This window comes from Zosterops lateralis, assembly GCF_965231275.1.
Source record: "Zosterops lateralis genome assembly, chromosome: 10".
Classification (NCBI taxonomy): domain Eukaryota; kingdom Metazoa; phylum Chordata; class Aves; order Passeriformes; family Zosteropidae; genus Zosterops; species Zosterops lateralis.
The window spans coordinates 13863567-13876320 of NC_139770.1; the positions used below are offsets into that span (position 1 = coordinate 13863567).

The 12754-nt window shown below is 40.2% G+C and overlaps 1 protein-coding gene across 3 annotated transcripts in view; it reads left to right on the forward strand.

Moving 5' to 3' along the window:
* Window positions 1–759: 759 nt before the first annotated feature.
* Window positions 760–12754, forward strand: part of PLOD2 (procollagen-lysine,2-oxoglutarate 5-dioxygenase 2) — a gene marked incomplete at its 5' end in the record, with an annotated part of 64535 nt that continues 52540 nt past the window's right edge. The window contains one exon of one of the 3 annotated variants that reach the window (XM_083868385.1): window positions 760–1092. In XM_083868385.1, the coding sequence (XP_083724511.1) occupies window positions 987–1092 (106 nt within the window). The remainder of the gene's footprint in view (window positions 1093–12754) is intronic. The other 2 variants (XM_083868388.1, XM_083868387.1) reach the window with 2 other exon arrangements.

Genomic DNA, 12754 nt, shown 5'->3' on the forward strand with positions numbered 1-12754 from the left:
CAATTTTTACCTGATAACATTACATTATAAAAGACAGTAGTGAGGGGAAAATATCCACTGCAGCATACCAAAGAGGAAGAAGAGATGAAAACAGGGACATGCAATGGCTGTGCCTCTTGCTTTTCGATGGGTGGCAGTGTTAGCACAGAAATTATCTTTCCACTGCTTAAACCTGGCTCTGAGATCTACAGGCAGTTTCCTTAGATGTCATTCTGATTTTCTCAGCGGAGGAATTTCACATTACACTATCTCCAAAGTATGTATTCCCTACATGAGTGTCGAAATCTAGATGTGTGTTTCCCACCAAAGCAGCAAAATCCCGAGCTTCAAATGCAATTACACACCACTAGAAAAATTAAAAAATGTGCATCTGCATGTTAAACCATGATCGATTTAAAATACTTAGACAACAAACTGTGTAATATCCTTAAAGTTGCATTAGGCTTGGTAAATGGTATAATTTGGAATTGGACTATGATTTCTGACAGAATTTACTATAGAAAGCAAAAAGTTATTAATGTATCGAGCAGGATACATCAAAGCAAACAGGCTGATTTACATCTAAGGGCATTTAGCCCCCTAGACATGAGATGGCTCCAGTGTGACATAGAATACCAGCCCCCCGGGCTTTGGTTTTGTTTCCCTCTCTCTCTCTCTCTTTTTTTCTTTTTTTTTTCCTGTTAAATTTAAACTTGCTGCTTATGCCTCAGCTGGTTTAACCTTTAGCTGACCTAGTTATTGAACCAGGCAGCTGGTAGCGTCTGAGGCAGTCAATATTTCTCCTTCGTTGTTTGCCTTTTCCGAGGAGCAAGCAGACACTGGTGGTGGCTGAGCAGCCAGCACACAGCTGGACCTCGCAGTGCCGCTGTCCCCGCCCCTGATGCACAGCCAGCCTTAGTCCCTGAGGGCAAATGCATGCCAAAGAACAAAAATAGGGGAGTGGGCTAGGGCAGGGCAGGTACCACTGGTCAGGAGCCTCCAGTTCCATGTGCTGCAGAGAGGGAATGACATGGAGATGTTCAGCTACAGGAAAATTCCAGTGCAACTCCACATCACCACTTCAAGGAGCACGGACAAAGGTGCATTTCCAAGGTAAGGGTGCAAGCACTGCAGTGCTGTCATGGCACTGCCTGTGGAGCTGGGAGTCAGTGCTGGCACCGTGGTGATCCACTGAGCTGGCAGGAGCCCCAGGAGCGAGCTGTGGGCAGCAAATGCTGCATGGAAACTCCCAGGCTAGCTGAGGTTTGTGCTGAAGGCTACAATTAGAGCTATTCATAAGAAGAGAAGTATAAACAAAAGGTAACTTGCTAATTTAAATGACCCAGTCATGTTTTGACCCTGAAGACACTGAAGACTTTGGGGCTGCCTTGACTTTGTGGTCTACAGCAGCATTTTGCTGGTATTGTGTATGACCAGCACATCAGTACAATAGTGTTTTCTAATTGAGGTTCCTGCTCTGAAGTGTAGTCCTGCTCTTGTGTAAATTCCTGAATGTGGGGATTTTTTTTGCCACAATTTGAACCTCCCAAGGTACCTGACCTTGCACAAGGATTTCTTTGTGCTGATCTGCTTTCTGTTTAGTTTTACCCTGCTGTACAACTGAGCTGTCATGTACATCACTGAGGAGCTCCCTCCAGCAGTCTTTACATGCTGTAAGTAGTTGTTCCTTTGGTTCTTTATGATCTTTCCCAAGCTCAGCCAACATTTCAGCTCAAGTTCAGTCTCCTGCTCTTACTGTGGCTCTCTCCAGCCACACATAACTATGTGGAGCAACACGTGCCCTGGGGAATTTGAACAAAACAAATCCTAATACTGCAAGAGTGTGTATGTTTGGCAAAGATCTAAATCCTGCCTTCCTTTGCTCCTGCAGCCAATCTTCCTTTTTAACTGGTACAAAACCTTTTTTTGATCCCACTGCATAGGAGTATATGGAGGGACTGAGGCACACTGTTTCATTGTCTCGTTCTTCTGAGAGCAGAATTTGTGGCTCGTGGAAAATATAGGTCTTTCAGCAGACTGAGGCTGAGCCTGCTGACACTGTTTGTGCCTGTATTCTGCTTGGTGCCAGACTGGAACAGAAAAGAAATACAAGCAAAGTTGTTCAACACAGACAAGGGCTCACTGTGCCCTGTCCTTTCCACTGAACAAACTTTGTGAGGGCTGTTAGAGGTGGTAAGCTAATATTAAATTGCACCAAGAATTAAAGCCAGCCATTGAAACGAACAAGAACTTACCTATGTGTTGCAGAACATAGGGAAAAAAAAGGAAAAACAAGGGAAAGATAATTAGTTAATGTGGTAGAGAAGAGAGCAAGACAGAGGAAGGCAAAATCTGTTGACTAAATCAACTAAATATTTGTACATTGTTCATGCCCCATTTATGGTGTTTAACTTTTTAAGCAATATGCCTAGCTGAAGGAAATATTTGTGCAAAATTGCATATTAATGAAAATGAATGAAAAATTAGTTTTTTAAAAAAAGTGGTTATGGATGCTCTAAGGAAGATACTACAATTCGATGCCAGAGTAAAACACCAACTGATCACCACCTCTTAATCTGCAAATATGAAATCTTTACAGCAAATTGTTTTTTCTGAGGATTTTCACTTCAGTAATTATGTGGTGAAATTTAGCAAAAGCTCTTACTATCAGATGAACTCAAGCCAAATTTGCAGAGAGAAGTGTGCACACGTAAAGTTTTTATCTTTTCAGAAAGAGGTAATGAGGTGTAAACATCTACAAAACACTTCAAAATCCCTTTGACTTCAAAATCCCTTGAGCCAAGATGGGCAAAGTCAAAGGCAAAGAGCTGCCTGGTCCGGAGGGCACCTAACACCACTGATAAATCTCTGCATCCCTGCTTGGATCCAGCCACAGCAGTATTTATATCTAGGTACAGATTCTGGGGGATTTTTCACTAATCTACATTTATGATTAGAATTTGACTATTTAAAAATGCAAATATGACTGCTGACCAAGGGAAAAAGCAAGAGAATGATGCTAAAAATATCAGGGCTTGAAATCTCAGCATAATCAAGCTGCAGTCTTAAGTGACTGGATAAAAGAGCATAATGAGCTTTCTTTGGAGGTTGCTGCCTGATTACAGGCAAAAATTGGGAAACTGTTGTAATTCCTGAAGCTTCATACATTCCCTGAGAATGTTACCTTCCACCCCAGATAGCTCCTGAGCTGTCTCCCTGCAATTCATTTTGATTTAGGTGTTTTTTCTTTGGCTAGGAGGAAGAAAAAGGCATTTTCCACCCAGGCTGCAACAAGTGATGCTGTCTGTCCTTTTGCTGCTGAGGTAAATCTGTATTGATAAAGCATTTGCAAATGCCTCCCTACAAACTCCCACAGCAATTCTAGGAATAGCTGATGGCTGTTAACAGGCTGTCAGCATGGCATCAACAGTTTACTCTGCTGAGGACCAAAATGTTTTAATCTAACACATGTTCTTTTTTGGATGTAATATGAGGCTATGAAAGAGAAATGCAGTGAGTGTGACATTCTGGTCAGAACACCTGATCAAGTGTCTCTAATGTTAAAATATAAGAACTATATTTTTTTTCTCCCAAAAGAAAGAAAGAAAGGAAAAAAAGCAAACAACAAACAAAACAAAACAAAAAAACCAGCCAGGTAGAACAATGAAGATGCTCCTGATAATCTAGCAATTTTGTATTTAAAGTTGTTGTATATGATGGAATTCTCCAAATAACGATCCTTGAATTAATGATTATATTAGATTTAGCTAGACAATGCCCTGTTTGTCAAAGATTTCTGACTGTGTTGCAGTAACTGAGTTTCTTCCAAGTCCCATCAGTTCCATGCTAATAATCGAGCAGATCACATGTGCAAAAGACTAATTTGGTTTAAAAGTTTACATATGCAACTCCCAAAGGAGTTTTGGTGCAAGACTAAGAATTTATTCAATAAATTTAAAATCTGTAGAAGTCTAGAAAGTACTCACATCCTTAAGAGTAGCATTCTCTTCCTCATCACCACTGGAAAGGGACGGGGTTCCCTACAGCACGGCTCTAGGGCACGCCCCGGGCAGTGCAGGAGGACCCAGGTGACCCATGGCCAGTGACACCCCAGGGACCTGCCATGAACAGGCACCTCAGGCACAGCACACATACAGAAACAAAGCAGATTTGCTAGTACCTGCTTTCTGAATCTTTGCTTACTGCCAAATTTTTTCCAGTGGGTTATGAGGAGACCACGTCACAGAGAAGTGTTGCTTCCTTGCTCTCATCCACCCACCATCTAAATTAGGTGTTTTATAAATATTTAATCACCAAAGTATCTAAGTCTTTGCCCAGTCATGCTCTCTGGTTATGGAGCCCCAAAATGATGGGAATCACAGGCTGAAGTTTGCGTGGAGTTAGAGGGGAATGGACAAATTCAGAATGAAGCCTCCTCCATAATGACAGACTGATAAATCACATCTGTTTTTCTCTACAATACAAAGAGAGAAAAAGCAAAAGAATGACCTAATTTAGCCATGGTGTGACAGGAGAGTGTTCCTAAAAACACACATAAAATGTAAATCTTCCTTTCCTGTGAATGCCTGGGCAGCAGTTGACTTCTGTGACTCACTTAACAGAAATTCTATGGGAAAAAGGTTAAGCTTTCTCTGGGATGAAAAGAACAAGAGTAAATGATATAAACGGTGATTGTAGAGCAAATTCCTGCCTAATATCCCCTGTCTGCACGATATCAAAAGAAAACACAGCCAGTAAAGTTTTCATTGCTGCAGTAGGTTCCTTGTCTTTGGAGAGGTGAAGAGGACTCCACAAACACAGCTCCAAGGCTTTGAAGGTTGACTGGAGAGTGCAAATCCCATTCAGAAGAGAAAAGGAGTGCATCCACCTGAGATTCCTGGTGTGCTGACTGAAAACCATGAACATTTAACCAGGAGCTTTTTCCTCCCTCCAGTCAGTCATTGGTGTGACGTGGAATAAGCCACAGGCAAAACAACTTCCCCGGTTGGATGCAGGGAGAAAGAGTCAGTGTGGAAAAATGTGTGGATGGTCTACGTGCAGTTGAGTTCCAGCTCACAGAGTCTGTTTATGGAAGTTTATATTCAGCTACATCATCAGCTGTTTCAATTACAGTCTTAGAGCACAGGGGAAATAAAAAGCTAGAATTATGTTTGAGAACTGGAGAATTGTTTGTAATAACTCACCAAATGAATATTGATAAACAGCAATCTGGGCTGCTCAGGAACAGCAGAAGGAAGAGATGAAGAGCAGGATTAAATGGCCTGGTCTTACTCAAACAACAAGAATCTTCATTCTCTCTGATACTGATTTGGAAAAGGACACATGAGGTATCAAGAACAGAAAGAGGCTGCAACTGAGATTTTGCACAAGCCTGACTTTAGCAGAGTATAAATTTTTTTGAATATCTGTGATTTAGAGGGGAGTTTTTTCTGCCTTTATATTGTCTTTGTTAGGTGTTGGAAATTGTGTCATGGTGCTCTCTCTGGCTTTGGTAGCTACTTTGAGCAGGGTCCAATTTAAAGATTATATTTTGTTTTGGAAGCAAAGGATTTCAATTCTTTAGACTAGAAAGCTGGGGAGGTTATCACTATTACCTCTTGGGGAGTAAACCTTTAAATTGGGTAATATGAATAGCCTGTGGCAATAATAATACCTCACAATAGCTTTATACAGTTATTTGAGGAGTCCTGATGGCTCAGTAAATATTTAGTAACAGTCTCAACATCATGATTCAGATTGCTAGCCCCCTGCTAGCCCAGGTGGTGCTCAGTAGGCTTTTGCAGGCTGTCACTACAAAACTGTGCACAATGTGTCTGACCCTTCTCTGGAGTCAAACAATACCATATTTACCCAACTGACACCAATAATAAAACATAATTCATAATAATCTGCTAGGATTACTTAATGTTCCTGCTGAGAAAAGATGTTTACTAAATACTTTTTATCTCGGAAAAACATCTGTCAAGAAGTATATTGAAAATGAGGATACATGGAAGTGAAATAATACGACGATAACTGATGTAAAGGTAAATTTTTTATTTATAATTTATATCACATATCTTTGGTTAGGAAGAATTTAGTAGGTTAGCACCAATGTTTATGTAGCTTTTCCAAGCAGAGTAACAAGAGTAGTATTACTGATCTCTTTATTTCCTGAATCACATGTACAAATCCCACTCTAGGAACCTGAATAGAAGAATAATCAATATTCTCACTACATGTGGGGAGCATTATAGCTGAGCCACAGTGAGTTCTGCAGTCATATTTTCAGCTAAATTCTAAATTGTAGCAGGCAGAATGTGAGCACAATGGGGCAGCCACATTAATAAGACTTTCCTGAATATAAGGGATTTTGCAGAGGTGATAATTTGCTAGAAAGCTGCCTGCCAGAGTTAGATATAGGGGCTATAGGTTTTTCCTTATTTCATTCTGGTTATATCAAAGAACATTGTTTATGTGTAAATGCCTCAATGGCAAGTATAGCCTTACATTGGTACAGGGATACAAGGAAAAGGAACTTGTGTCTGCCCCTTTTTCTTTGCCATGACAACAATTTGGCTTTTTCCTGGCCCTTTAGTAGGTGTCTCCTGGGGATGTGTGCTCTGTGCCTGCCACGTGTCCCTCCTGCTTTAGGTACTCTGGAACAGAGGCTGCCTGTACAGTTTGTCTGAGGATGATGAGTTAGGTTGAGTACTGTGATTTTCAATCTTCTAAACCCTACAAAAGCGATTTTGGCTACAGCATTTTATAGATTACATATCCTCTTGATGGAGTGAAAAAAGACTGAGGAAGAGGGAAAAGCAGAAGACAGGGACCCAGGTTTGTCAGCACATGATATTTCAGTTTATTCAGCCATTAATTCTGAATTAATTCTTAACTCTGCCTGGAACTTTATGAGCAGGCATGCAGAGTGCTGGGGTACTGCAGGGCTACCTGTGACTCCTGCTATTTATCCACCACAATTTTCTCCCCACTCTGGAGAACACTGCTGCCTTCCAACCCACAAAGTTTGTTTAGTTTTCTTTAAATAGGAAGGAATTTCTTTCCATCACATTCCCTAATGCAGAATCAATCTGTATGTTGCCTTGAACACCACAGGTTTAGGATTATCTGGATGTGAAGAGCCAGATCACCCCTGAAACTACCCTTCTAGAGCCCAGATTACAGGACCAAATGCACTGCCAACCTTGACAAGTCATCAGGTTTGATTTAGAGACTTCATCTTCTTGAGCATCCAAACTAAATAAGCACAAATTGCAGTCTCTGAATACGAAGTAGCCATCCTCCTGGCTTCTGTTAAGTGATGTGCTAAAAAGATTTATATTTAAAAATTTTTAGGGAAGAGTTCTTTTGAGGTACTGCTGGAAGTTCTCAATTCATTTCAGTCTTTCTATGAACAGTAGAGAGGTCTGTTGCCTTGAACACAGGGTGGATAACATTCACCAAAAGTGACCTCCTATTCAAAGTTTGCCTCCTCTGTGCCACTTTCTGCGTAAGCTGAGAACAGTTAAGCTCCCAGCCTTAAAAAAACAAAAGATCTGTGCTTTTGCTCACCAGCCTAAAAAATACAATTGAGAAGAACCATTCAGACTGGATGCATATCCCTTTCACAGTACACAGCCTGTAACCTAAAACCTTCGTTCTTTCAGTAACTCCTGGCCATTTTAGTGTTAAAGGTCTGAATCTGTTTTGCTCTCACACTTGCCCAAGCAGGCACTGAGTGAAGTGATTGAGTACACCAGAGCAGAGGGAGTTTTCTAGAAGTGATCTGAACCTAAGATCCCTTCATATCCCCTTTTATCAAATAAAGCTGTGTACACACACAGTGCAAGATGGGAGAAGAGGATGAGGAAAAAACCCTCAAAGGTGGAAAGCTCCTAAATGTTTCTAAGTTTGAAGCACACTCCCCTACTGATTGAGTCATGAGGTTTTCTTGCTTCCTTGCTTGTGCCAGGGACACTGCTCACAACCTCAGCTTTCCTGGTAACTGTGTTTAACTGTTCATTCAAATATGCTATTTTTACTCTCTTTGTTTATATTGGCTGCCACCTTTTTTCCCTGTAAAAGGTTTTTTTTGTCAAGAGAGAGGCAAAATAATTGGGTATTGAAAAGCCATATAATATTTTGACCAGCCACTAAATTAAGAAAAATCTCTGGTTCTTAGCTTTCCTTCACCTTTCCTGAGGCTGCTCTTTGACACACTGACTGCTGAAAAGTGGGTCCAGAAAGGCTCTGTAAGGGGACTTTGCAGCAGCAAAGTAATGGTCAGTCCATCTCTTCTCTTTTCTATCTTGACTCTAGTGCTCCAGAAATGCTGCCAGAAGTTGTTTTCAGGCCATCTGGGATTCCTCATTTGCATCATACAGGAAGTAGGAATAAGACTAATTTAATGGCAATTTTGTTATAAATCAAACTAAATTACTGAAAAAACCTACCTGTTAAAATTAGGACAGCAGTTTCTATTTAGCTCAAACGAGTCAGCCGGAGAAAATGAGATCATTGTGGATAGACAGAACAGACATAAAACTCCCAGAGCAGGGGAAGGAAAAGAAATTTTGACCAAAACCATTCCAGTAACAGAGGGTATGAAACCTGATGTCTTCCCATAGGGGAATACTTGTGGGACATGATTCTCTGCTCCAGTGGTTTTCCCAAATTGCCCCTCTAGAACTCTCCTCTGGTCTTCTGAAATCACAGAAATAGTCAGCTTTAGGGGAACTATTGTAAAACACATTGTGAGCTCCCCTCCCCTATTGGTCACACATGTGACACCCTTCAGCCTGCCCAGTACCACAGGATCACTTCAGTGGAACATTTTCACAGCGATGGGGTTTTGACAGGCACAAAACTCCAACTGATTCCCAGCTCCAGAAAATTTCTTTAAGGCATTTTTCTACTAGTTTTTTTATTAATCCCACACAGCAACTGTTTAAAACTATTTTTATTTTGCCAGTTTTCTTGAATGTTGCTTCATTTTCTGTTATATTCTTTTCTGCATCCCTAAACTATAACAAAAGCAGCACTTTAGTCATGTTGATTAATTGTGCATTTCAACACCTCTCATTTGAGGCTCTGGGAAGCATTTTATAGTTTATTGGGTGATGGGAGTGAAATCTTTACAAGATCAACCGTGGTCAGCAGGGATTACTCTGTAGGATTTAATTTTCAGTTTCTTTGCCTATATAAATCATGTAAAAATGAATGCAATGGAAGTGAAAAATGAGGATCAGACCCTTGTGTCCACCAGAAGCAGTACCAGAGGTCTAATGCATCTGGTTTAAGGCCAGATCAGCAGGATTAACACTCTTATGGTGCCCACTGACTTCTGTACCACAGGACAGGCCCTTGAGGCTGCAGCAACCATGTCCTAAATGCTGAAGGATGGACTACAGACAAAAAATTAGCAGGGCTTTTCATGGATATTCATGTTATGCCACTCCCATCTCAGTTAAAGAATGCAACTCTCCTTGTAATTTCAAAGCCACTCGTTCAATCTCCTTGAGTAATTATGGGATGACAGCCGATTATACCCTGGAAATGCTTGCTAGCCCTATTAATCTTTTGCTCATATGGGCTGTTTATAGCTATAATTATAAATGAGTGAATGAAATGAAGTGATTTCTGATTGGGTGGTTTGGGAAGGAAGCCATGACTGCAGCCCAAAAGGTTCCCCCAGTGCTCCGTAGTGAAAGGTGCTCCATGAGCATCCACAGAAATCAGTGAGGGCTCAGCAACCCTGAGGAGCACTTGGCAGCCCTTGGCCATGGCTGGATCACACCCACAATCACACCACTGGGGCAGCAACTCAGAGAAAGGTTCTGATTGAAACTGAGGATAAATCAAAGGGAGGCAACCAAAGAGAAACTATTTTCAGAGAGCGAGACTAGAATTTCAGTGCCATTTAGCCTGATTCTTCAGAAATAAATTGTCTGTGGAAGAGTTCTTATTAGGGTTGCAGTACTTAAGAGGCCTTATTACAGGCTTGCACACATATATTGTCAGACAATGTGATGCACAGTTTAATGCCATGTTATTGCCAGATGGACTTTCATGTCCCTGTTGATGTTTTTTTTTTTAAAAAAAAAAAGAAGAAAAATTAATTCTAGTTTAATGCCAGTGTTTTATTGGCTTGTAGTCAAAGTTAAACAACTTCAGGCAACTAAACTAAATATGTCTGAAGAAGGTTTTGTACGATGACTGACAAGGGATTTTTATTATTAATTTGGAATGTCAATTTTTATTAGTGTTATTCTATTATAGCAAACATCTATATTCAGCTACCCCAACTCATGTAAAATACTGATACACGTTGAATTTATAATTCAAAACTAGGATTTTCTTTTTAGAAATTATACTAGGTAAATAATTTAACTGGAAAAATTGGTATGACTTACTATCTCGAAGGCCTTTTCCTAATCTAGTCTCAAAAATGAACTCATGTAACTACTTTGATTAAAAAATTAGATCCATGAGATAAGAAAAAAGCCAAACCCTTTTATTTAATTTTATATAAATTGATATAGGTTATCAATTGATCCAGGCAGTGAAATCACTGCTATGAAATTACTGCTGTGACACAAAGACAGGACAAAATTTATGCAACAGTCAAAGACTTTCAAGAAATCCTTGAAATCTCAAAAAAAACCTTCTCAAGAAATTTGAGAGGAAAAGTTGGAATAGGAGACAAATCAATTTGTTCTTTATAACAAATTACTAATGACTGCTGCTATTGAAAATACATGGGGAATATCTGATTTTTCCCCAGACAAAACTTCATCTGTTAGAAAACTATGATCTTTATTGAGTTAAGGGACTTGGAATCGTTCATGATGATTTTATTTTATTCTTGGAATGCTGCTGCTGGGGAATTGTTGAAAATCTCTTCTGTCTGTGGCTTTCCACACATCAATCTTGTTATTTTTCTTTTGTTTTAATTAATGTATAATGAATAATTTCAGGGTTACAATGTTAGGGAAGGAAGTTCATTTGACCAGTGCTTCTCCATTTCAGCATTTGTGGAAAAGGTAATCTAGTGGGGCTCCGGAATAAAATAATAGCTTTTGAGGCTTGGATGCAAGGTGAGATAAGTTCAAGGAGAGGAAAAGCACTGCAACTGCACAGATTGTTGTTGTTGTTTTTTTTAAGGACAGCGAGATGAAGAGTAGTTAGAGGATGTGAAAAAGGTCTCCTAAGAGGTTCCTGTGGTTTAGGCAGCTTTCTGTGACAGGACCTCCCTCCCTTTGGCTGCAGTGGTGGGCTGGTACTGCAACGAACTGTCTTTGTTTCCATTCCACGTGGCATTGGCTACGCACATTTTGAAATATAAAATTGGTGGTGGTTTGGGGAAGAGGGGTTTCTAACCTCATGATAATTTCCTACGGACAATTAGGAGACAGGGAAATGGAGGTACAGATGGGCAGATACAGACAGGGAGTTACTGAGACCATAAAAGGACTCTCTAAATATCTAGGAAGAGCTACTGGAGGAATTAAGGTTAGAAACAATTCAGAAAGCTGTTGTCTTCTGCAGAGGTCCTGCAGAATTTTGCCCAAATACTTGCCACTTGAATTTGAGATAGTATTACTGAGCTGTTGAAAATGTGCAGGGTCTGAAAAAGAAATAAATCTGGTAACTGATTATGAGGTTAGAAAATCACTTTTCATGATTGCTTTTGGAAGTGAGGACTGCTTGCAGTTGCTCCCATTCTTGTTATCCTCACTACTGCTGGAGTTTTATGACAAAAAAACTCCTTGGAGTCCCATGTTCAAAGCCTCACAACTAAAACTCTGCTGTCCTCCATGCCTACTTAACAAAAGAGATTCATTTCTTATGAAGAAATTGCCTTGTTGCAGAGGAAAGGGAAAAAGGCTCAATAAAGTCAAAAATCAAAGGAACAAATAGTGACAATAGCAAGAATGTGAGCCTGTTTCTTGGAACATCTGTAGGAATTGCTTCAAGAATTAACATCTGTAACTTAACAGGCATATTTGGAGATTTAACTACATACTGCCTATGTTATTCCTTATAATTGTTTTCATTTGAGGGTAAGTTTCAACTTAGGAGCTCAGATATGAAATTGTTCTAAGTGTTACAGATGCCACACCAATAATACAGTCCTGAAGCAGCTTGCAAAAGCATCAGGAGAGCTGAAGATCCTGCTAATTACCAGTTCAGGCCTTGAAGCTGGTATTTGTGCACAAAAGCAGCATTTCTGACCCAAGTGTCTGTGAGAGCAGGGCAAGACAGTGCCCCTGAGCACTGCACAGCTGGTGCAGCTCAGTTCTGGAGTTTCACAAGCATTTTCCTTTCCATCAGCCAATGTCCGAGTGAAGCCTCTGGGGGTAGGAGATGTCTTGACCACATCTGTCACTTTGAAAGCAGTGTTTTGGGTAGTTTTCAGCTCTGTTTTCTCTCTGGGGACAAAGCTTGCATTTTCTAAGAACAGTCTAAAATTGAAATTAGCCTTCAAGAGACCATGGAAAATGACAATAAAAGGCATAAATTTCTAGTCCAAGTCTGGGCTTGCACTTATAGGTATGAGCTGTGTTTATATCACAGTTCTCTCATATCACAGTTCTCTCAACCCATTTTCCTCCTACTTTAGGAATCTGTCTTTGCCAGCTATTTCCTTTCCTTTCACTGTTGCATATTTACAGAGTTCCTTCACCAATTCTTTTCATTCTTGCCTGCTACTGTTTACTTGTACATTTTGATAACAAAATGCCTCTTAGGATTCCTCTTGGACTCTCTCTCC